We start from the raw sequence: 25,913 nt of genomic DNA on the forward strand, positions 1-25,913 counted from the left end.
TTTGAATTAATTCATACTTTTTTTCAGTAGAGTTGTAGAGCAGAATGCAGTGTGTCCTGATGATATTCCAAAAGCTAAAGATACCCTGAGGTTAAGTATTAATTGGCAGAAGATGACAGGACTGCAGGGCCGTATGGGAGTAGCTGTACTGAAAATAGACGAGAGCAGAATTTCAAGTTTGAAACTAACAGTTAGCAAGTCATATTTAAGAGCTGAAGGTTCTGAGGTTCCTCCCTATAAACTCTGAACTTCACTTTTTTCATAGTTTTTGACTGGAACTGGGTCAAGTTGGCCATTCTAGCAAGTTTATTTCCTTTCTCTTTAACCAGCTGAGAGTTCCCTTGGCTTTGAGTTTCGGAAACATCCTCCGTTTTTTGCTCTTCATCATCCCAGTAGATGGCACCTTTATTGAAGGTGATCTATTATGCTTCCTTGAACTCGTTAGGTTAGGTCTGTCGGCTCTACAAAGCAAATTCAGTAAATTGTTCAAACAAAATCACTATTATATATTGTAATTTTATTCTTCTTAGTTCTGCCAAGTTTGAACTCCTTTCAGAATGATCTGTTTTAGTTCATCTTGTCACTTTAAATTTAACGGCTGTGGGTGGCCACACCTCCTAATCAATGTTCACACATGAAAATGGCTGCAAACAAATCCGCAATTATACAACCATACATCTTTGAAAAGTAGAAGTGGAGCCTCCTGCAGAACCAACCAAAATGCTGCAGCTGGTTTCTGAATAGTAAGACGACAACGAAACTTGTCTTTTCCAGCAGCCATTGTACAAACTCATCCCTATTTGATGCCACTTTTTAAAACAGGTTTTGGTAGGACCCACAGATCTTCAATACAGTGTAAGTCAGTGAGAGGGCAAAGCCATTATTCAGTCACCCTTGACGTTTTTGCTCACAGCTATTAAGTGGATTTATGTGAGTCGTGTCGATGTCCCTATTGAATGCCTTGGATCTGTGGATGTGCTTGATGAATGTGGGAGTTGTTCTTAGTGCTTCCTTATGAGGTGCATCTGGTTTATAGTCAGTTGTTTATTCTGGGGTTTTGACACACAAATAGTTTTTAACTGGATTTTAATGTTATCTAAATCTAAGTTGAAAAACCTTAAGTCTATAGATTTAATTTTTGAATCTGGATTTTAAATTTAAAAAGATAGACATATGGATATATCTAAAATATATTTCTATATTTTAATTTATAAAAAATGTAATTTCGATATATTAAAAAATATGTAGAATATATTAAAAATAATATGTTTTATTTATGTTTAAGTAAAAATATAAGTAAATAAACAGTAAAATATAAGTTTAAAGGATTTGCTAAAAAAAACACAATATACACTTCTAAACCGTATATGTAAAATCCTACTTTCTTTACTAATGAGGTAATTTGAGATCAAGCCACAAATTTTATGTGTACATCGAACCATTAAAAATGCTAATTTTAAGGGAACATTTGGGTCATATGCAGCTAAATTGAAGACTCAAGTGGGATTGAACTACTCTGCTTGGCCAGGTCATACTTAAGACAGGACAGTGGCCCTGGAGGACCACACATTAGGCTTTGTGTTTTCAGAATAAAAGATCCCAGACAGCTTTGTCATCACAGGTCACTGTAGAAAAAAAATAAAGAACAAACATTAAATAAGATAAAGGAAAAAAAGGAAAGAAAAATTAGACGATAAAAGTAAAAAAATGCAATTTTGTCAGTGATTTCAATACTTCAATGGTTTTTGGTGTCCTTGGACGATCGTCTCCCTTTATTGCATAATGTTTTATTGATAATTAGAATACCTCCGGCAGTGTCTTTTCATTTCTACAGCAGAGGAAATTGAAAGAAATGTTTCATGCATTTGTTAAACAGAAGTAGTGACTCATTATAAATATTCACCAGCATTGATTTGACTCCTGCTGTTTTGTTAAATAAGGGAGCTTTAGGTGAAACTTATGGATGCAGTAAATGTACAGAGGAAGAGACTTTAAGATGCGCTGGCTTTCTCACTCAGAGGGGAAAGAGGAATCACTATTCTGCTGTGAAACACACTTTGATTCAGGCTACGGTAGAGCAGCCAAGCAGTAAAAAACAATTTCCCTCAAAGAGTGCCTTAGTGAAAACAGTGATCCACTCATTTTGTCATTATTAGCCGAGTTCTTCTGTGTCTCTGCAAGGCTGAGCGTTTCTGTCGGCCATGTGGCATCAAGGTGGACGTTTTGTTTGATTGCACTGGAAAAAAGATTGACCCTTCCAGTTTGGTTTCTACATCTTGTGTAGTTTATCAAACATTTACACCCCGTCATGCTTTTAGATTTGCATGTCAGATGAACTAGATTGATATTCTGCAATCCTTTACTGTTTCTGTATGAAGCCATTTTTCTTTATTTTCTCTATTTTTTTGCTCTCTTTCTCTGTTGTTTTGTTGTTTCTGTGCCAAGAATCAGTCGTTGGATAAAAAGAGTGGGACGAGACGGCGTGGAAACAAACAGAAACCAGACTGAACTGTGAGGTCATGTCTATGAAGGCAGCAGTGACAGTGGATGTGCCGCCGCTGTGGGCGACGCTCAGCTCAGATTTACATAAGGACGCAAGTGGGTTTTCAGTAGGTTTGTTTCTAACAAACAAAAGAGTTACGCATTTGAGTTAAGCATAAAATGCTAAATATCTTTTTGTTGTTTAAGGTGCATGAATACTTTTACACGACTGCTTCTAGTGTGAGTCTCTGGAATGCAGAGCACTTGTAATCTTTATAATGAGATGCTAAATTTAACGTTTGCTAGACTCGACAGCTCAGTTGGGAATGTATTATTTTACTAAATATGCCCTGATGGGCAATGAGGAACAAATGGCCAGCGGCTTAAACACGGACAGAGAAGATTTTACTGTTCAGAAAACTGGACAGGATTTTACAACACATGCACAACAGTCCTTATTAAGTCGTTGCACTGAAGAAACCTAAAATCTATTCGGAAGGGGGAGTTTTTATTCCTCAGAATGAGTGTTTACATTACCAAGCTCACCACTTTTCTATTATTCATGACATATTTTGCAGCGTATCACAGCCAGCATGTGAAAACCATATACGGTATATTTCATTCCTCGGTCTGCACGTTCGTGCGCTTGAATCGGTCGAGCAGCTTTGTAGCCGATCAGCCAGAAATGTGCTGAGTTGACTCAAACACACATTTCTTTTCTTATCTGTCTGGGGTATGATGTGGAATCAGAATCGAAATAAGGGCACAGTACAGGAAGCGAGGTCTTTCTCAAGTTTTATTACAAATAGCCTGGAGGTATGTGTATCAGAGAAACTCCATACAGCAAATAAAAGCCTCTAGTTATGAGTGCAATATGCATACACCTGTACTACACATAAAAAAAACAAATTATTGCTCTTTTATACATATTTCAAAGCTGCTGCTGCCAGCAGCATTTTTAGTGCTCTGTGCTCACTGTGCTTATAAGGCTCACAGAGGGAAAATGGACAGAAAAGTACTCATAAAGTACTGGTTGCTGGGAGGCAGAAATCTTATTTTTTCTTTTTCTTTCTGTTTTTTCCAAGCTGCATCTTGTGCGAAACAAATATGTCTGATGTTAGCATTAGGATAACCAGCAGGCAGCAGCAGCAAAAAAAAACCCTAAATCTTACCAAGTATTTTTGGTGTCATTTCTAGAGCAAATGTTTTAGTCCACTAAAAACGAGGCAAAACTAACTTACAAGTAGCTTTTCTGATTTTGTTGTAAGTAAATAATTCCTTATCATTGGTTTAAAAAACAAGTACTAGTTCACTGACAGACTATTTCACTTGTAGATAAACATTTTTCCAATGCTACAAATTAAATAATCTGGATCTAGTTTTTTTTTTTAAGGAATTATTGACTGAAACAAGTTCTTATATTGTGATGAAAAGTTACTTAAATTGTGTGAAAAAGCCTTTCGTCTGCAGCTTTGGATCAGAGTTCAGTTCAATTATCAACATTTTATCAGATGTGTTGTCTTACATCCATTGAGATATACATTATTGATTTATTTTCCAGCCCTAATTTAAAGAAAGTAATCCAGAATGGCAATTATGGGGTATCTGAGCAGAAAGGACAAAAAGGGCCGTCTTACATTTGCCAAAAGACATTTTTTTGATGCCTCAAACCTGTAGAAACCCAGCAGATGGTCAGATTGTGTCTCCAAGGAAAGATTTCACATTTCTTTACTGCATGATGTTTCCAATGTTTCCTTAAATCTGTCATGAGTCATTACTGAAAGCCTTTTCATTGCTGTTAGATTGAGTTATCTCTTATTAAGTTCCCCTTATTGTCTTAAAACTGCCTCATTAAGCTCAAATCAGAGAGCATATTAACAACTAAATACCCATAACGTGCATAACGATATGTTTATATTCCCTTTTGCTGTTTAAAGACATGCATGTAAGTTTAATTTACACTGTTAAGTTGTTTTGATAAGAGTGTGTTTTATCTCTGTTGTCTGATAGTCTGAAAACTGTTCAGGATGCATTTCTCCTCTCACCCTTTGACTGCAGGAATGGTCTGCAGCCTCCAAACAGGATTAAGTGAAAACAGAAAATGGATGGACTTAATCGGTTTTAAAGGTTTAGAGCTTCACAGAAACAATTCATGCATGAGTAAACATGTGCTTATGAAAGCTTAAAACCATAGTGTGCCTAAATTTAAACTCAAAGGTAAAGGGTGTTTGTGGGATGCACTTGTGGTTACACAGAGCAACATCTTGAAATTTAAAGTGTTTTTCCTTCTGATTGGATACACTAAGGTGCTGTAACAGAACATTGTCCATTTAAACTTTATAAAATTAAAATTATTTTAGAGCCCTGATGGTTCGCGATTCAGCTGAATCCAGCAACTGTCGAGCGCTGATTAAGTGCTGCGGTGAACGATTCAGTTTCTTTCTAATTCCCCAGAGTTAGATTTTTCAAATCACTAATCAGTGCCTGATAATTTAAAAAAAATTAAGAACTGCTCTTAATCGTAACAGTTTCTACGTTTTAAACAGAGCTCCTCCCCTTTTTCTGTCGCCGCTGGAGGAAAGCCAGCGACCAGCTTTGTCTTCTGTCTGATTAGAGTAGAGACGGTGAACTTGTTGTGAAGTCAAAAAAAACCCTCCAAGTTCACGTGAGGCAGAAATTCAAGTGACTAAAGTTGCCGCTCTGCATAATTAAAAAGGATTGATCAGTATCTATTTGACTATTTGATATAATGCATGTGTTCATTTTTTTTGTGCCGCGAATGTCTTCAGTTTGCTTATAAATAAAAAAACAAACAAACCGCCTCCTTAAAGTTGATCCAGACTTTAACGGGTGGCATCCATGCAGGCAAACTCAGTGAGAATATGATGTTCAGCCTTGTGTTTTTTATGTTTTTCTGCCTGTCTATGGAGAGATGAAAGTACTGTGATTAGGTCATGAATAGTTTATCAAAGAACACACACACGCACACACGCATACACACACGCTTAGACACGCTGCCTTTGATTTGGTCTGATGGTCTTTGTAGTTTTTCCAGAGTGACAGTTATTGAACCAATTCCAGCTACCTTAAAGTTAAACCTTCTAGTCACAAGTTTTATTTTTTTAACTGGCTCGACAGGACAAAGTAAACCGACCCAACACATCATCAATATGATGTGTTGAACGCGACTTTAGTTATGGCTGTCCTCAAATCCCATCCATTGCTATAGGCAATTTTTATGAGTAAAGTTGTCTTCTAGGTATTTTTTTACACCCTGCACTGAAATTCTGAATCTGATTGGATTCTAATATGAGCTGTTTGTGCAGCCATTTTAGTTTCTTTATTACTATTGTGTAAAAAGTTAAGCATGTACTGTAATTAGGAGATGGTAGCTTTTATTGCTGCATAAAAGGTTTGACTTTTAAAACAGACATTTCTTCAAAAGTGGATTCATGCATTTATTTAAGCTACATGACAGAAGTTTTGAAAGGAGTTTTGATATTTTAACAGTGATTTGTAGACTTTAGAGAGCTGCTGTATAGTACTAGAGTTTCTATGGAGTCTATAAATGACATTTTTAGTTAGTTTTTTTCCCCGTTTTGCCTTAATGGGATTTAAGATGTTTGATCTTATTCTCCACATCACTCGCCTGCTCTCCGCTCTCCACTCCAGCTCGCCTGCCTTTGTTCCTTTCGCTCACGTTTTCAATGTCTCCAACTTTCATCCACAGCTAATCACCATGAATATTGTTTATGACGGGCTGAGAGACAACTAAGCGAACAAATGAATGAGTGCTAAGACTGACGCTGTCGAGAGCATTTTTGAAGAAAACCGTTAATGTGGTGAGAGGATTGCATTGGCCTCTTTTGTACAGATGCATTAATGGAAAATTCTCCTCTGTAATTTTGTTATTGTCGGGTTGCTATCCTTGCTAAGGACCCACTTTTACTTTCTGCAGAGATTTTCTGATTTAATTATGCAGAGTTTAATTCAGTTGAGACGGATAGACTTCAGACTCTTTCCTCTCGCCAACTCTGCTCCAGATTCACCTCATGTGAACTCCTTCACATCTGCACAAGCCTCTAGTTTATTACCAGGCAGGTTATAAATAAACAGGTAAACTGTTAGTGGCTCTTAGTGCTTGAAGGAAATGGCCGTCACCATGGTTACTGATGGGCGATATGTTCGCCCATCTGTGCAGCGACATTAAGTATTGTTTGACCATCCAACACAGGGGATATTTTGATGAATGCGTCAGTACAATGTGGCATGGCATGATTTCACTAAAGCAAACCAGGTATAGTTAAAAAAAAAAAAGAAAGAAATTCAGCAAAAATGATTTTATGTAGCTTTGGTCAGCTTTTTACTGCTATGACTGTTGTTATAAATGGGTAGTTTTCAGTCGTCCTTTAAGCGTCTATGGAGAAATATGAAATTTCAAGTAATGTTCACAAAACAGAAAAAGCATCTGTCAAGAAGTGGAGTGTGAGGTGGTGAGGCAGAACGCAGCGGACCCAGGTCGCAGAAAATAAATGGAGATTTAATGAAAAAAAAAAACACAGTCCAAAATCCAAAACTGCAGGCAACACAGCTGAGCGGAAGACAAAAGCTCAACACATGTAGCGACTGGTACACGAATGGACACCTGACGACGGACTGGTATGATGCATTAGACAAGGACCCGACAAAGACACAGGTGACAAGGAACGAGACACACCTGGGAACAATCAAGGGGAAGACAGGACAACACAGAGACTCAGAAACCCGAAATAAAACACAGAAAAACTCAAATCATGACAGGTTCAATTAGGTTTTTTCGGAACCTGATTTTCAGTCAGGTGCACAATAGATTTATTAAAGGCAGAAGGAGACATTAGTCAATCACTAAAGTGATGAACTTCAGTCGTAAATGTGTGGAAAATGTTCAGGATGGTCTTGAACACACCTCAGCATTCGCTATGGACACAATGTGAAGAATTTAACAGTTTTATCAAAAAGCAAAACGTTAAAATTGAAATAAAAAAAATAAAAAACAACTTGGCTTAAAATCATAAAAGCTATATAATTTTTAAGTATAGCTGTATAATTTAAATATTGCTGTCTGTGCAGCAATCAGCACATGACGCAGTTCTTGAGGACCTTTGGGTAAAACTTACAGACAGAAGTATTTTATCTTAATTGTATGTCTTGGTCTAAGTATTGCCGCAAATATGTCACAAAAAAGCTTCTTTTTTTTATTTCTGTACTCAAGGTAACAATCAGTAACCAAATTAGTTGATGATTATTTCAGTAATTTATTCATCACAGTTAATCTGCTTAATTGTTTCAGACCTAATAAACTGTTATGTATTTAATTGTCTAAATTAAAACTAACAGAAAAAATAACTATTATTGCATTACGTAAAGTTGTGTTTCATAGACTTCCACTTCTACAAAACAAAACTAGATCTTTTTGATGCGACCGCTCAGCCTGATTAATTCTTCAGTTGCTTTGTTAAAGTGTGGAAACACTTCTAGCTCATCTATTGATTGTATTTCCAGCTTAGATTTTGCCATTTAGGACTTTTTTCCAGCTGTATTTCTACTGTCTGTTTTTATGCCAATAATCCCAGCAGTGTTAAATTATTTTGTTTACTCCATGCAGACTGATAATTTGATTCTTCTAAAAGAGAGCTGCATGTTTTCCATCACCCGAGGATGTGTCTTTTAACGTTGTTGTTTGAGGAAGAAGTAGCTCCTCTTATGTCCAATTTGAGTTGGGTAAGTTTAATTTGTTGCAGTACTTTTCCAGTTGGAGCCTCTGGTTATTTCTTGGCAGTAAATGTAAGTGATGTTTCGAGCTTCAGCAGATCAGAACATTAAATGAAACCTATTTTTGGTTAATCCTGATTGCTGAACTGTAACTTTATTTGATCTATGTGTCTCCTTTCATTGTCTTCCCTTCTTTTTTTTTTGACACAAATGATAAATACCTGAATGAAAAACTGCATAACAGTGAAATGTGTGTGGAAAGTGAAGGATTCAGTCAAACTTTGAATAAGTTGGGTGAAAACCTCTTGGCTCCCTTGGGGTCTGAGCAAACTTATGTTTGCTACAGCTGCAGATTTACATCAACTCGTCGGATGACTTTTGGTTTTGATGTGAAAATGAGCCAGAGTGGAAAACATTTGTTGGTAGCTCACTGTAAATCCTAACCCTCCCACTGAATCTCTGCATTTTTCTCCTTATCTGTCAGCCTGAATGATGAGTGAATACTAATGCAGTCAAGGTTTCAATGTTAAACCTGCTGAAAGACAGAAAGCATGAAAATAAATGATGGTGGGTTTATTTTCCCATTTGTTTATTTCAAACTTTCTTTTTGAAACTTTATTTTATGTGTTTGGTGTTACTGACTGTGAGAGTAAACTAGAAGTTTAATGTTATTTATTTAATGTTTGAGATCGTACAGCCCATATAAACGACTGGTTTAAATGGTACAGTATATTCAATCTGCACAGAAAAAGATCAAGGTTATAATAGTTTTGGGTTTTTTCATTATATTTTAGTTTTATATTGTATTTTTTTGTCTAATTCGCTTTCAATTAATTTTTAGAGTCTGTTTGCTAATTATTAGTTACATTTTGTTTTGCTGTAGCTCAATTTTCACCAATTATAGGAGTAGTTTTAGTTTTTTCATACTTTGGTTCACTTTTTTGCAGAATTAAATAAAAGGCCAAAGTATTGTGATTATATACATGGACTGAGAATGTCTTAGCAGAAGAAACAATTTTTAAAAAATGTATTAAATTATTGTTGTACAATCAGCTGACTCTGATGTTTTATCCCAACTTTTTCTGTCGCCATTTTGTGGACCACAGGAGAAATGTGGATTGCCGTAATTTTACTGACAGCTGACCTTGGCTGCTTGTGTGGGAAAGAAAAAATAATAATTTCACATCAGCTCAAAAGGCTTATTAACATATTCATAAACATGCAAAAAAAGGATATTATTTCTGCAATTTCAGTATGTTTTAGTTTTATAAAAGCAAAGTGTAGTTCCAGGTAGTTATAGTTTTTTCCCCACTTATGTCAGTTAACAGAAATGTTTTCTCAATATCTGTTTCTTTATTTCATTAGCTTTAGTTAACTGCAATAATTTTGTGATGTATAAACTAATGCAACAAACTTTTACGCTACTATGTTGTTAATTCACTTCATGAACTCTAAGCAATGTGCCTATGTGAAGTATGGCAGTGGCAGTATTATGTCATGGGGCTTTTTTTTCTAGCTATGGCACTGATATAGAGTTGATAGGTTGGAGTTTGGATGGAGCTTAGAAAGGAGAATAACAGAAGGAATCTTGTTAAAAGCTGAAAAAGACTTGAGACTGGGTCAAAGGTTTACCTTTCAGCAGGACAACAAGTATCGAATCTTTGCGCGTGACGTCATTTTTTCCAGAACTTTGCCTCTCCGCCATGACAGACGTCAAAGCTACCAAATGCGCTCCGGTAAAGCCTGTCAAAAAACAGACATCTGGAACCAAATATCGCTTTTATTTAGATGATTTCGCAGTAAAAATGTTCACAGGGCGCTGAGTGGTCGGCTGGACAAACGGACAAGGATAGAACTTGACATTTTATTGGTAACTTTGAGAAAAAACATGGCGGTGACGGATAGCAGCCGTTTATCACAACAGCCCTCGGTCTAACCGCGGATTTTCAGCGAATACTTTTTATAAGGTAAGAATATTAACGTCCATATACCTCGCTGATATTCTTCATAAGTAAGTATGATTAGAAATATATGTAAAAAATTACATTATGGAGAAGGTAGGCGTCTAACCATGGAGTAACCATGGAGACGATGCGGCACCGTCGTGTAGCCTAGCATGTATGGGGGAAAAACTGGTTAGCATCTCGTCTTTTGTACGTTTTTAAGTTTGCTCCGGTGTAAGGTGAAACACTGTTTATGACAGTGATATCAATCGCGTGGTGTTTATTCAGGCAAGTTGGTAATTTGATCAACTCGTCAAAAGAAAAAAGGTGTGATGAGTCGGTTTCTAAGCTAGCCATGTGCAACTTTTGTTAATATCCCCAGGTGTGTTACGTTCACAGACAAATTAGCTCGACTCGAACAAGTAGAAACCATGAATAAAGTGGCAAAAACAAATTGGTAGAACAATTTCAGTTGCTCTTTTCAATACTTCCGTCCCTCACTTCCGACGTCCATCATGGGGCCTCCAATGATTAAGTGACGTAGTCGAACAAGGTCAGTACATGGAAGGTTTAGATCCATGTGCAGCTTGAGCTGCTTTTCACAGAAAACCGAGTAAAAATGTCAGTTTGTGCTCATGGCTGTAATAACATTTAAATGTGTTTCTACAAAGAAGTGACTTGGGTAGCCTGAATTGTGTGTGTTCGGAAATATATTTGTTATGTAAAACCAACAAAATGTTTCCACAGGAATCAAATTTCCAGACAGAGCAGGCTCTGTTTTCCCCCAGATAATAAAAATCGTCTTGAATTAGACAAGCTTAATCAGATGAAGCTAATGTAGTTTATTAGACTAATTAGATTTTCTGGCTGGATTTGTGCTCGAATAATCTGCCATTCCTATAAAATGTTACACACCCTTATATAAAAATCTCCCCCCTCCCCCCTGTTTTCCATGCACTGAGTGGATAAGTTAAATTTTTTACCTCAATGGTGTTTTTATGGTTTTTATTATTTATTATAATAAATAATAAAAACTAAAAACTTTCCCCGTTCACATGCATGGTTGTCCAATTACTAAAATACCTTTGATTAGCATAACTGATGAAAAATGTTGATGTTATTCCTTGTTTTGCTTCTAAACACTGCAAAATCAAGTGTGTGGGGTTGTTTCTAGTGCAAATATCTAAGTATGCTTGAAATAAGACAAGACTAACTTACAAGTAACTTTTCATCAAGAAATAAGAACTTATTTTTGTCAATAATTCCTTTTTGTTTTCACAAAAAAGATGATTTCACTTTTCTCATGTCACAAGTGAAATAATCAGCCATTGGAACTAGTACTTTTTAATCAATATTAGGAATTATTGATTTGTATCTTGGTGTAAAGTCACTTGTAAGTTTTTTTTATTATCATTGTTCAAAGTGTGAGATATTTTCACTTGAAACTAGAACAAAAGTAGTTTGTAAGATATTACGTTTTGGAGAGAAAAGGTTTTCTTCTGCTACTCAGAAATAACCTGAACACCTGCAAGACAGCATGGTAGTTTCATCTATGTGAGAATAACAAATGATTAAAGTTATTTTGATCCCCTGAAGTCGCTGATGATCACTTTCTCTCCTTTGTTTCATCTTTTTTTTATCTCTGATTTCTTCTTTAGGTGACGTGTAATTGTTTCACCATCAGTGACGGGGAGTTGCAAGAGGTCGGAGTGGGGCTTTATCCAAGGTAACACTTTTCTTTTTCTTTTTTTTTACTCTTGCATATGCAATAATATCAGGATTTGAAGCCCACAGAACTGAAAAAATGTCTAATTAATTTTAGTATAGCTCGCCTCGCCCAGTCTTGTAACTTTGACTAGATTAAAATGCAGCTTGGAGATGCAGTTTTTGCCCCATCAGTCCTTCACTGCGGCGCACGTTCAAAGCCCTCGCAGCGCTTCCCGCTCTGTGCTGACACTTCTTTGAAGTCAGAAGCGTAGGGAGGAAAAAGAAGACTTGATTTTTTTTTTTACCCTTGTTAGGTGAAAACCTGGAGGAATATCATCACAGAGTTGGGTGACAGAAGCCAGCGTCTTTTGAGGGAAAATGAGATTTGACTGGAAGTCTTGTGTGAATGATGAAACAGTTGTTGTCTGGACTGTGAAAGTGAAAGATCCCTGCACAAACACACGCAGCAAGCCGATATGCTCGGTAATCCCTTCTATTCCTTCCTGGGTGAACGGGGTGGGATTTGGCCTGTTGTTGTACATGCTGTTAGTGCTGCTACATACGCACACACACACACACACCAGTACGGTCACTGACGCCGCAGGTATCCCAGCCAGTTTATCTGGCCAGCGTTGAGATGTCAGATGGTCGCAGTGGCATCAGTGAAGCTCAGCCAAGCCGCATGCCTGGGTGTGATTTGTGCTGCTACTCATCCATAAATGATGGACTCGTTTGCAGGATACTCCCCAGTCTATTCATATTTTAGATTGCCTAGCAACCGTGGGTTTGCTAAAGAAAGTCAGGGGATTATTCTTCCACGGCTGCACCTCAGTTCATCTCCTCTCTTTATTTCTGTTCTCTGGCTTTGCTGTACTTCAAAAACTACTTTTTTGCTTTTGGTTTACTTCTGGAAAATTTTACTCCCAGTATTGCTTCGGGGCCAGTTATCGCACTGATCATATGATCTGAAAACCCACGAGTTTTTATCTGGACTAAAGGTGTGTTTCCGTTGCAGGTTGCTAAACATTTACAAAACTTTTAAATATTAGCAGCATTTAGTTTCAATAATTTCCCACTTTATGCTCCTTGGCAGCTCATATTTTCTGCTAACTTGAAATTTCATAACATGAGTTCTGCATTTTCTTTCTTGCAAATTTTTTTAATCCCAGATACCATTGTTAATGATGACAAGGTTTCAATTAAATCAGTAAAATTCAACAACTTTAGTTGAACTTGAAGGGATTTCACCTTTTCAGTGGAGATAAAGTAGAGCTCTGTGTTAAAATGACGTTACACACATATAATCAGGGAACCTTCAGTACAGTCTGCCCTCAAGGGCCGGCCGTCCCCACTCCTGATAAAAGGCTTTTATTTTAAATAACATTTTCCTGTCAAGTATTGGAGGTGTGGATCATATTCTCACTCTCCACCCCGCTTCACGGCGACATTTACTTTCACAGATACTTTTAGTCTACGTGAGTCATTAGTCAATTAATCAAATTAGCATGCTAATGAGCTTCTCCCCTTCAAGATAAAAGCATCTTTCAGAGTGCTTGATGTCTAGTTGATATTCAACCTGCAACTTCTTCACTGTAGAGTAAAGCCAGGAGCATTATTGATAGTTTTGCAAAGGCTGTTCACGCATTCTTAATCTCACACACCCATTGTTTCACTGAACATGATAAACGATAGCTGCACTGACAAAGGGGGCGATAAAAGCACACAAACCCCTTCAGTGTTTTTCCCAGCCATGTGTGCAGCGATATTAAACATCTTTTTTCATGTTGTGCTGGGAGCTTCTTAATAGGAGTTAAATTCTCTTCAAGCTGCAGGAAACATGCTCATCAGGTAAAGATGTACAACTGAGTAAATGCTCATTTCCAGACTTTTCTTTGTGGTTTATGGTTAGTATTGTTGACACTTACTTTTGATTGAGGTGCTGCATAATGCTGCCATTATATTCTATGTTGTTTTATTTGAATAAATTTAGGTAAAATTTATGCTTGATTCAAGCCTTTTTGTGCACCAACTTTAGGAAACGTTCTGCTCTGACTTGCCAGAATCAAAAGGTTGAATTCCTTCTACAAATAATTAATGTGTGCTGAAACATTGATAAATCTAAAAGTTGTAGCAGAGTACATGGCTGAATTGGAGACACTACTGTACTTTGTGATCATATAAAATCAAAAATGTCTTTTTGTATGCCTTTGCATGAGATGAAAAATCTCCCTTTTAGTATTTTATAGTTAAGAAATTATAGATATATAATTATTTGTTCTACCTAAAACTTTTATATGTCTATTGTGGCATTGAATAGACTTTATAAAGTTAAGATTTTCTTTTTATATTTCGTTCTACCACTGTACATAGAAAAATCAAGTCAAGTAAAATGTATTTGTACTTCAGCAACAAGGCAGTTCAAGTGCTTCAAACCATAAAACACAGCACAGTATCCAATAATGAAATGAGCAATAGTAAATAGACATTAAAAAATGTGTAATAATTTATTGACCCTGTGCACATGACGTCACTCTGTTTATCTGTGCTACCCGTAAATCCGTCCTACCTCGTGGTAATGTGCATGTGCAGATTGATGCTACGTCGGGGTTAGGATTATAAGTGTTTTGCAAACGAGTGTATGTAAACATCTGACCAGAACCACGCCCCTTTTAAGTTAACATGCATAAATTTATTATATTTTTCTCTCTGTAGGATATGTGTGATATGAGTCGATGAAAAATCGGTGGTTTAGTCAGGCTTTAGTCTTTGTATTTTTAGACTGAAGTCTGTCACTTAAATGGTTTCAAGTCTTTTGACAAAACATTATGAACTGCAGTTGTGAATGATTTAATTTTGTTAGAATGTAAATTGACAGAAAATGTAAAATTTCTAAGTTAAACACTAATTATTTATTTTTTCTGACATTTCCTTTTGCTCCTTTTCCCCCTGATTTTTCTCCTTTTTTTCTCTACTTCTTATTGGTCTTTTGTGATCTTCTTCCTGTCCTCTTGCTCTGCTGTCCTCTCTTCTTCTACTTCTTCTCGTCTGTCTCAGTTTATCCCTGCTGAATCATGACTGTCGGCCAAACTGTGTGATGGTGTTTGAGGGTGAGCGGCTGCAGCTCCGAGCCGTCCAGGATATTCGCCCTAAAGACGAGGTAAGACGAAGAAAAGCCAACCTCTATTTTTACACCATTTTTACACCATTTTTACACGTGGAACTTGATTCTTCTTTTATGTTTTCTCACCATTTTTTTATATTACACTATATTACTGTTATACTAGAAAATATCAGTAGAAGCACAATAAAGTTTGTTATTAATCTTAGTGAAACATCTCTGTAGCACAAGCAGGATGACAGCTTCTAACACGGGCGTGTTTCTCAATTTTTTTCCCATCATCCCATGTGACTGTGTGATGAGATGCATTGTGACTAAATATAATGAGATTCATCCCTGCCATCTGGACTTAGACTCTCACACATCCACACACACAGTGCCACAGCAAAAATTTAATCCATGCACAGTTTCACTCAAGTTCATCTGTTTTTTTTAATCCATTTTCACAGAATCACACTTAATTTTGCTCTGCATTATCACAAAAGGTTCAAAAGTGCTATGAAAACAGACACTTTTGCTTTCACATTCAAAAAGTGTGATTTTGAGTGTCATGTTCTCTCCTGTGTCTAGTTAACGATAAGTTATATTGAGACTTTGTGCCTGACTGAAGAGCGGCAGAAGCAGCTGCAGGAGCAGTACCACTTCGTCTGCCACTGCCAGAGATGCAACTCAAAAAAAGAGGTGAGGATGAACAGATACCTTTAAAGCTACTTTAAACTTTTTACTATTTTCATCCTCAGTCAAAATAAATTTTTTATTATTGCTTCAAAACCAACTGACAAAACATGAAGACAAAAAATAAAATAAAATCAGAGAAAGCAGTGATTCATTTGTGTGGCTGAATCAATATAGAAATGTTTGGTGGGAAATTTTTTTTGGCTTCTTTTTTTTATTCTATCGTTATTCTGCAAAAATTCTGGAAAAATCAAGGCTGAAATAATGTTTTAGAACTGCCTTTCATTAAAAATAATGATGATCTAGTTATCATATAGTCTTTATTCCTGCTCACTAATTTCCTTTATTTTATTCACTGAAAAATATTTTTTGTTGCTTGTGTTGTTATTGTATCTTTGAATTGCCTGGTTGCTAAAATAAAAATAAACTTGCTTTGATTCAAGAACTGCTAAAAGCAGGACCCACTGAAGATTGTTTCATATTGTTTTGTATGGCAAATGTATTTTAGAGATTTAAAACCCATAAATATTACATCACAAAACATAAATAAATGATAGCTTACCTCCTGTTGTTTTGTTTAGCTGAAAAGTAACAACCTTTGTAGTCAAAACAGGAAGTTAATTCCACATATGGATTTGCAGTGTCTAATGCACATTTGTCGCAAATAGGACATTGACTGTTTCAAAAAGACATTTTTAAAGGGAATGTCAGACTTTTGTGCAGCTTTTAACTGGCAACAAAGGAAGAGAATGCTGCAAAAATCAACAATGTGAAAGAAAACAGGATCTTTTGTCCTGTTAATGTAGCTTTGTGTCAACATGCCTCATGGGTCGTTCCTACCTAATGGAGGAAAACATAGAGAAATGGTTGCAATGCGTTTGTCAGCATAGCGTGGATTTGTGGCGCATCTTGAGCCTAAAACTGGAATTGATAGTGGAAACAGCAGGGGGCGCTGTGTCAGTTAGGAGACAGGATAGATGCTGATTGGTTCATGCTTATAAACGCTTATATGAGAGGTTTTTCAGCCACATTGTTCTGTCCTGATTCACAACATTCTTTAATGCTTCCACAAAACTCAGCAGCACAACATTTTGGCATTTTTCTAGCAAAGTAAACAAAATATGAAACTGTGATGGTCCGACCAGCAAACTCAAGGACAAAGGCATAAAAAAAATAACTATTTAATTTTTCAAAGAGTTAAAGATTTTTTTACAACAAATTTCAAAAAGAAATATAAGAAAAATGGGCCCAAAAAATAATCAACTAAAGCATACCAACTCAAACAAAACTAACTGACTCTTCTCAATGAACACACAGGGGAATTTATATACAAAGGCTAGCCTACACACACACACAAGGAGGGGTGGGGGAACAAACAAAACAACCAATACATAAACATAAATAAATTCAAATCACAACATTTTACTTTAACACAACTATAAAACAAAACAACCTAACACCATAAATATTATAACAATAGAGTGAGAGGAAGATGTCAATAGGGCGAGAGGAGGAGTCTTCCACATCAAATTCCCTGCTTCCCGCAGCCTGATGGTTGGTTCCAATTACTGGTTTGAGACAATCAACTCCTCCCAGCCAGTCCTTCAACTCAACCAAAAACAAAATAATTAATATTCTAAATAAACCAAGCGTTTACTAAAATGTGTGCACCCAATCTAGTAAACAACTTAATACCAAAACCCACCAAAGAAAAAGTGATATAACCAATATAAATATTATCAATATAAAACATTAACTAAATACTAACACTAAAGAAAAGAACACTTAACACTGAGAAGATGGAGGAACCTCCACAGAAACATAAAAATGTTTTTCAGAATGCCAATGAAAACAATTGATGCCTTCACATGTCATACTGTGCAGACAAAGTCGGTTTTGTCATTCTTTAGTATGAGAAGATTCAAAATGCATTTATTTAAGTTTATCTTTTAAGCTAAAGCAGCGGTTTAGGGTTTTGCCAACGTGCCTCATAACTGCTTAAAAACAAAACAAAGGAGTGGAGTGAAAACTGTGGATGAAAGAGAAAGGGTAAGTTTGGTAGGATTTTGATATTTAAAATAAAATTTAAAAAAACCCAACTCATTAATAATTATTGATATCGACCGATATGAAAAATATGATAGGTTTTTCAGCCACATTGTCCTGTCCTGATTCTTTTTTTTCAGCTGATGATATATTGATTAAATAGATTGACTAAATGTTTTCAGAAGTTAAAACACACCCCTGTGTGTTCCTCCACCCTCTTCCTCCTGCCTTCACACACAGATTTACTCTGCTGCTCAGACAGCGTATCGGTGCACAACGTGTCTCGGTGTACCCTCTCCTGTCCTTTTCTCCTCTTGCCTCCTTCACTCTGACATGCTTTCTTATCTCCTGCTGTCCTCCTCTTCTTCTCTGTCACTCTGTCACGCTCCACCTCTCTATGCCCTCCCTCTGTCTGCCTGGCCACCTACTGAAAAATGAGAAAATTATCTTGTCTTTCAGCTGCACTTTTCTTTTCCATCCATCTTTGCCCGTTCTGTCTTCCTGCCCTGATTTCGCAGCGTTTCCGTCCAACTCTGTCTGTTTACTTTCTCCCGCTTTCCTTCTCTTTGTTTCTACCTTCACGTTTGCCTTTGATGTCTCCATTCCAGGATTTAAATGACATTTTCCCTACACACAGAAGTGCTGTGCCTCTTTATTCTTGTGTGTGTGAATAGGATGGGTTTTGCCACAATGGCTTTGTCTTATTCAACTAATCCTTTGTTGCAGTGCAACACAAACACTGTGTTATTTCATTTGCTTTAATCTGACAACCAGCTGCACAGTTGTGACCTGAAGTTATGATGGCAACATAGTCGGTATGAAGGCAGAGGAACATATTATAATAAAAATTACATTGTTTTGAAATGATTCAACTGATGTGACAGTAGAATTTATTAAAATATTTGGCATGAAGTTAAGTTTTGAATTTATTTAATACATCTTGAACTTTGCCGCAATTTGTTTATTGCAACCATAACATTTTATGTGCATTTCTATTCGTCCCTTTTTAACCACAGGATTTGGATAATTAATGTTCACAGCTATCAGCTTGGAAGAAATTTCAATTGAAGTTGATGGAAACTTTCCAGAAGAGACTTCAAAATATGGTTAAGCAAAAATATTGACTCTATGGGACCAAAAACAAATGAATGTAATGTAAATGAAAAATCTAAAATTTGTCTCTTTTCCTTCCACTTTACAATCATGTGCTTCTTTGTGTTATTTTATCACATAAAATACACTGAAGAAAATGAGAAAAAGTTAAAAGTATGAATACTTTTATCAGCCACACAGATAACTTTCTGTCTTTACTTTTTTTTTCTGTGCTGGTTAGTGAGTTTGCAATGACCGATAATATCGTTCCAGATCTCTGGTTAGTTTGCATATTGTTTTCCGTTGATTCAGGATGGATTCATGCTGTCGGGGGAAGAAGAAAAGTGGCAGCAGCTGAAGGTGGCGCTACCGAGACTGGAAGGACTGAAAACCGAGTCCAGTATCTTTTCCCTCCATTTTCCAGCGCAGAAACGTTGGATTCCCAGTAAATCGAGTCTTGATAATTAATCATTGTAGACATCTGCTATCTTTATGATAACTACGATGTTTCGTCATGTTAGCATTTTACATCCTGGTTTCTTGGAAACATTTAGTAGTTAATATGAAAGGTTAACATGACTAACTCGGCACAATCATAAATCATAGTCAAAGCTTTGTTGGGGTGTAAATATTTATAAATCTTGAATTTTTTTAAATTGGCAATTAGATGTGTGACTCTTCTGTATCCGTAAATCAACACATACGGCATGCAGACATATTTACATAAAATCACATCTGTACATTTATGTGGCCATTTTCAGAAATACTTTAGACTTTGTTGGAGGATTGTTGTTCCTTTTCCTTAATTCTTGTCACTAGATTGGCTGGCGTTGTTGGAGAGCTGCAGTAATCTCCTGTCTGCTGCTGGAGCTGAACTTCCTGATGAAAATCTGTACAAACTGAGGGTCACAGACATGGCTTTAGATGCTGCTGTTCAGCTGGGGCAGTGGGAGGAGGCTCTGAGATACGGCATGAAGACACTTCCAGCTTACAGGTGAGTTTTAATTCCTTAGAAAATCTCTGTTACATAAAACATGTTTTAATCCAATGATTATATGTTAAGGTTTTAAGAGAGAAAATCATGTTTGGCCTCGTAATGTATGCACTATGACCTCAGAGTTCAAATAATCATTTTACAGATTTCTGACGATTTTGTTCATTGGGTTTAATTTTATAATATGCTGACAGTGATATATAATGATCATTTAGGGCTGGTGTTGGAGGCATTAAATATAAAACAGTTTGCGTTGCACCATGAATGCAAATTATTAGAGTTCACAGTAACGAAGGTCTGGCGTGCTAATGAACATTTTTATTTAATTAACTACCCAGGAATATGGCAGTAGCAGCTGTAAATACAGCATATTTTATGCACAGCAGCAGTCAAATAGTTGAATTAGGCCATAAATAACTTCAGCTTTACAAATTAGTCTTCTAGATTTTAAGTATTTTGTGCCATATTTCTAAATTGTCTGGCATCTGGCTTTCATTTTTATCCCGGTGGTAAGAAAAAAGCAAAAGGAAAAGCTGCCAGGGTCTCCATCCAACATCTGTAACACCTCACAGGGGTTTATACGCTAAATTGAACTAAAAGTAATTCTATATGTTGTCACACTGCTCTGCTCAGAGACAGAGATCATAAAGTACATTAACAATACAATGGAGAGATGATGATGGAGCGGTGCCACACCTCATATGTAATAAATGTCAGCTCCAAATGACGACTACAGAGAAATTATGTCTCGATTTGTTCTGTGCCCTTAACCTGATTTGTCCACCTTCTGCCATGGATCATTGGATTCTGTCACAGGTGGGAAATATAAAAAGGTAGAAGGGAATGTAGAAACTGAGAAATGAGATGAAAGGTATGTTTTTTTAAATGTAAAAATGTCAATACCACAGAAAATATTTCATTCAATTAACGTCTTTTTTGATGAATGTCTTTTTACTGAAAGTTGAACAAACATGTAGGCATTTAAATATGTGAACATCCTAGAAGTACCTGAATTATTGTTCCATTTGATATGTACAACCCTCACACACCTCTGCATCCTTGTTTCTGCAGTGCGGTATGTTCTCTCCCAGCCTTCCACCTCTTATGCACTTTCCTTTGTGTGTGTGTGAGACTAATTGATCTTGTGTGAAGGGCAGAGCTCCAGTGGCACAGCCGTGCTCTCGCTCACACCAGCAACAACGAACCACAGGAGAGAAACCACAACACAGCTTATAAATAAATAAACAGACTCTGAGCTGCAGAAGGAAAGAGTGGCGATGGAGAGAAGAAAGGGGATCTGGGTAATTTAAAAAACATGGCTTTTTTTGCTTCTTCTCCCTACAGGCCAGATTTATGGAGTCCATAACTAACAGGTACCCTGTTATCAGATTTAACCACCAGAGCTGGAGATGTCTGCAGCTCCTCCAAAGTTGATGTGGGCATAATCAGATGAGGGAGTGAACAGCGCTTTTATCTTGTAACCTAACTCTGCTTCATAGGGGACCTATTATATAAAATTAATAATTTGCACTTTTTCTGTACTTCCATTAGCGTCTTAGCTGCTTCTAAAAATGGTCAAAGCACTTTAAGAAACCCACCCAGCTGTTATTTTTTTTTTTTTTAGTAATAAGTTTCTGTTTTTTGGTGTCTGGAAAATGAGCCACTTCAAAAACCTCTGGTATGTAAAGTCACAAATCAGCAGGCGGTGACCCACACCTAACAACTCCAGCAAAGCCCAGCTCGTTATCTAGCAATACCAGCAAAGTCTAGCCTGTTCCTAGCAATCCAGTTGGAGCTCCTGCATGTTTGATCAGCTGGTTTTACTGCTGTATGTGCTCTACAATGGCTGCTGGAAAAGACAAGTTATTTGCTGATGACGTCCAGAGTGTTTTTTAGCACAGAAATTTGCTGAAGCAAGTTTTTGCATATTAATGAAAGGTTATTTTGGATATATTTTCTTGTGTGTGTCTGACAACATGGCAAAAACACAAAATCTTACCAAGCATTTTTCTGTACAGTTTCTAGTGGAAATATCTTAGTCCGCTTGAAATATGATAAAAAATACAAGTAATTTTTCAGCTTAGTATAGCTTGTCTTTTGTCAGTAATTCCTTAATATTGATGAAAAAGTTCTAGTTCTAAGTGAAATACTTTGCCAGTGAAACGACATCTTTTCCCATTTTATAAGTAAAATAATTCGACAATGTAACTAGCACTTTGTCATCGACATTAAATAATTATTGACTTAAAACAAGCTGAAAGTTACCTGGAAGTTAGTTTTGTCTCATTTCAAGTGTACTAAGATATTTACACTAGAAACTTTAAATATCAGAAATAGTAAGACTTTGTGTTCTTGCATTGTATAATCTTAGACTTCAAGGATGACTATTTCTTCAACAATAAACTATTTTTATAACATGAAAATAATACAAATCCAGATTAGTTTAATTTAAAATGTGATATGTGTGGCACAATAATAATTGCTGTAGTTTGTTGCAAAAATCTGCTTCATTTTTCTGTTAAGAGATCTGATATTTAAATGCATAACCCAAATTTGTTCTGCAGAGCAAAATAACTTTGATCTTAAAGATCTGAACCGATTTCAAAGAGAAGACGTTACCCGAAAGGTTTGCTGTACAAATGACAAACCAATCCACTGAGCAGTGAGGGCCTTTTAAAGCTTAAGGGAAATGTAAAAAAAACTGTTTATCTTTTCCTTCAAATGTTGAAGGTTCATAACTAAAGGGGTATGTGGATTTGAGATTTTACAAGCCCTTTTGAATTTAATAAAAAAAAGAGTTTGAACTTCTTTTCTAAAATCTCTGCCATGAACCTCTGGAGGTTTAGGGGAGCTTTAGTGGAAAACTGAAAACTCACCTGGGTTAACAGAGCGAAGAGAAACGGATTGCATCGCTAAATAAGCGGCAAAACATTGAAAATATTGTTTGCACGGAAGGGCGACCACAATGAACGTAAAATAATGAAAAACAAGAAGTGGAGAGATTCTGGAGAATGAGTGGGAGGAGGAAACTCCATGTTCATCTGGTCTCTTCCTCTGGGCTGAAAGTAGCTGCAGGAGCTCTCCATGTCTCTCTTCTCTCTTTCCTCTCACTCTGCATTCCTTTCTTCTCTCACTCTCACGGCAAGTCCTTCTCCAATTTTCATTTCCCAGCCTGTGATGTATAGAGAGGTTATTCCCTGCGAATAATGCACACCTGCTGCAGGCTGTGCAAGCCAGGCTTATCGAACGTCTCTATTCTTCCCATATTTTACTGGCATATATATGCTCATTCACGCTTTGATAAATCATGAATATGTAATGCATAAACCTGCATTTGTAAGAAAAATGTGTGTATAAAAGTATAGCTTTCATATAAAGTTAAGGCAATATACTGTGGTAGGATCCGGTGCCTTAATGTTTTTTACTTTTTTTGCATTCCACCTTTGTGTAAACATGGATTGTTGCATCCAGCTGCAGTTGTTCCAGGGCAAGACTGTCTAACTCAACTCTTCATTAACATTCAGCTGGATTATGAATATAAATGTTAGCCTCGCATTCACAAAAGCCTCTGTAGAATTTCAGTCTTGGCAAGCCTGCCTGTGAAGTTATATAAAATAGAAACTCTGACTTCTCCATTCTCTGGTGGAAACAATCATGTTTAATGCAAACTGAGGTATAATTCTCGCTTGCAAAGTTAAGAACAAATGGGACCCTAATCAGTGAGGTTTTCTGACGTATTTGTTTCTTGCAATGCACTGTGAATCAGTTTAGTAGTTTTCTATCAAGATGAGCCTGTAAACTTAGGTGTGTTTTATGTGGCTCTTGTATTACAGACCAACACGAAGCAGAGCAGATTGTTAAAAAAGGAGAAAAGCAACTTTTTTTTGCTGAAACTCAAAACTTTGTTGAACCACATATTGCTGCAGTTCAAGACATTTTTTTGGGTTATGTTTGTCCTTTCATCTTTGCTAAATAGCTGAAGGGTTTGTCAGATTGTTCTCAGATTGGTAGTGATTGTTTATGTACTAGCCCTTCTGGGGACAAGCATTTCAAATTAATCATGTACATAAATGCTACAGTATATATTGTCCCTAACAATCAAACAAAGAGAAAGATGGGATGGAGCAAATTGCTGCCATGAAGTCTTATGTCTGAGCAAGAAAGCTTCCTTCCCTCTCTGTTTTGGCTTCTTATATCCAAGTTAAAAATGCAATTCACTGACTCTATTGAAACGTATTACTGTTTTATGTTAGGTTTCATTGAGTCTCATGGGACATTCCCTAATTTTAACATTAATTTGTCTGTGGAAAAACGAGGACTAAACGTCAGATGTGATTTAAAGCTCTTGGAAGTCATCTTTTATCATACTAATAAACACAGGGTTATTCGAAGTTTGCTCATTTGTGGAAGAAAGTAGAGGTGAAATGATGTAACGCTGGATAAAAAATGCATCTATGTCGAATGCTGTGGTTTTTCCCTCCTTCGTTATTCTCCTCAGTTAAGACGATTTGTGTTTCGCTCTCCTATAAAAACAGCAGGGTGTGAATCTTTCAGCTCTAAACAAGCGCCTAATTAGTTCCACTACATTTGCCTTAAAATGCTACACTTTCCAACTATTAATTTATATTCTACTCTCTCTTATCGCTGAAAGCTATGATTTTCTAACCAGCTTTCTGTATTTCTCTTCAGTTTATTCTCACTGAAAAAGAAAAAGAAAATTAGGTGAAAAGTCAAGAGACGGCAAGTTAATGAAATTATTTTAATAGACTTTTGGTTGCATATGCAAAAATGAAATCTAATTGGAATGTGGGCCTCGTGTGCGTGTTTGAGTTTTTGTGCTGGCCAGAATCAAGGGATTGATAATTAAATCAATATTGCAACTTGTTATTTATGCAGAACTAATGCCGTTGGTTTTGAAACTGAATTCTCTGCTTAACTAATCACTTTTAACCACAGGACTGGGGTCCACCTCTGTAATTGTGCAGCATGTCGGCTGGTTGTTTAGTTGAGCTTGACGGTATGAACAAATGGGCAATTAGCACCGAGAGAGAAAAACAAAAACTATCTCAGAAAATAATCAGAGAAGCCACAGAGTAACAGATTATTCAGGTTGTGGCCTCCTTGTTTTAATCAACTTAGATTTTACTTGATGTTAATTGGCTTTTGTTCTAAAATTTGATGCAACTGAGAGCATATTGAAGCAATCTGATAAATAAACCGAGTTAATTTGGGCGAAGTGGACTTGTATTGGCCTTATTCTTGCATCCTCCTATAATAATGATGCTGGCTGTTGACTGAAAGATGGATAAGCTGCACCTGAAATTCAAATTTGAGAATATAAATAAAGAAGGATTTACACTTTGCTTTGAACATTTTAATGCCATCATACGGGTTCGTCTCAAAGGATTTTTCTTTTTTTACAGTGTGTGTAATCAATTTAAGATTAAATAAAGTTTGAGAAGCTGAACGACATCAGCATCTTTAATCCCTGAAGCCTGAAAGCAAATCCATAAAAACAGACAATTAATCAAAGGGGAAAGCCATTTAAGGCAGGAAGATTGAGTTGAAAAAATAGTTTGGTATCGGAAAGTTTTAAAAAACCAGCATTGAAATAGATCCTTGTGTCTGTTCATGTTGTAGCACAAACATGAAGTTCCTCTGGTACTTTGGCTGTCTTCCTCACTGACGCAGCTGTTGTGGTTTTTAAGCAGCTTTTTTCAATATTCCCCTTTGGGTAAATTGGCCTTTTTAATCTGGCTAAACTGGAGAGCAATGCTTCAGGTCTGATTGGACGAAGATACTTGTCTTGTCAGGATAATATCTATCATTGAGTGAAGTGTTTTCTAAAGACCACAGTTCAGAGGGAGAAAATTAAATTTATGAAGCCATTTTGTGGGTTTAAAATTTTATGACAAGAAAAATTGAAAGAGGAGATTTGGCTTTGAGTCCAATGTTGGTTAAGATTTAATATTTTAGATGCTCCTTGTCCACATGAATAAAAATAATAATAAAAAAATATGAATATACAGTTCAAACCTGATGTTAACATCTATCAATATTAACTTTATCAATATTGGAATCACACAGAATTGCTTGGATTCAAAAT

General features: G+C 36.4%; 1 protein-coding gene across 3 annotated transcripts in view; it reads left to right on the forward strand.

Moving 5' to 3' along the window:
- smyd3 (SET and MYND domain containing 3) overlaps positions 1 to 25,913 on the forward strand; it is a 62,838-nt gene that overhangs the window by 35,601 nt on the left and 1,324 nt on the right. Inside the window, exons 6-12 of one of the 3 annotated variants that reach the window (XR_008606377.1) lie at positions 11,834 to 11,901; positions 14,937 to 15,039; positions 15,571 to 15,681; positions 19,126 to 19,213; positions 19,633 to 19,807; positions 20,879 to 21,108; positions 21,196 to 21,383. Coding sequence is in view for 1 of the 3 variants with exons in the window: in XM_055036335.1 (XP_054892310.1) it covers positions 11,834 to 11,901; positions 14,937 to 15,039; positions 15,571 to 15,681; positions 19,126 to 19,213; positions 19,633 to 19,807 (545 nt within the window). In the remaining 2 variants the exon portion in view is untranslated. Of the gene's footprint in view, positions 1 to 11,833; positions 11,902 to 14,936; positions 15,040 to 15,570; positions 15,682 to 19,125; positions 19,214 to 19,632; positions 19,808 to 20,878; positions 21,109 to 21,195; positions 21,384 to 25,913 lie in introns of those variants that run through there. The other 2 variants (XR_008606376.1, XM_055036335.1) reach the window with 2 other exon arrangements.

This window comes from Poeciliopsis prolifica, unplaced genomic scaffold (genome assembly GCF_027474105.1).
Source record: "Poeciliopsis prolifica strain line A6 unplaced genomic scaffold, Auburn_PproV2 SCAFFOLD011, whole genome shotgun sequence".
NCBI classification, from domain to species: domain Eukaryota; kingdom Metazoa; phylum Chordata; class Actinopteri; order Cyprinodontiformes; family Poeciliidae; genus Poeciliopsis; species Poeciliopsis prolifica.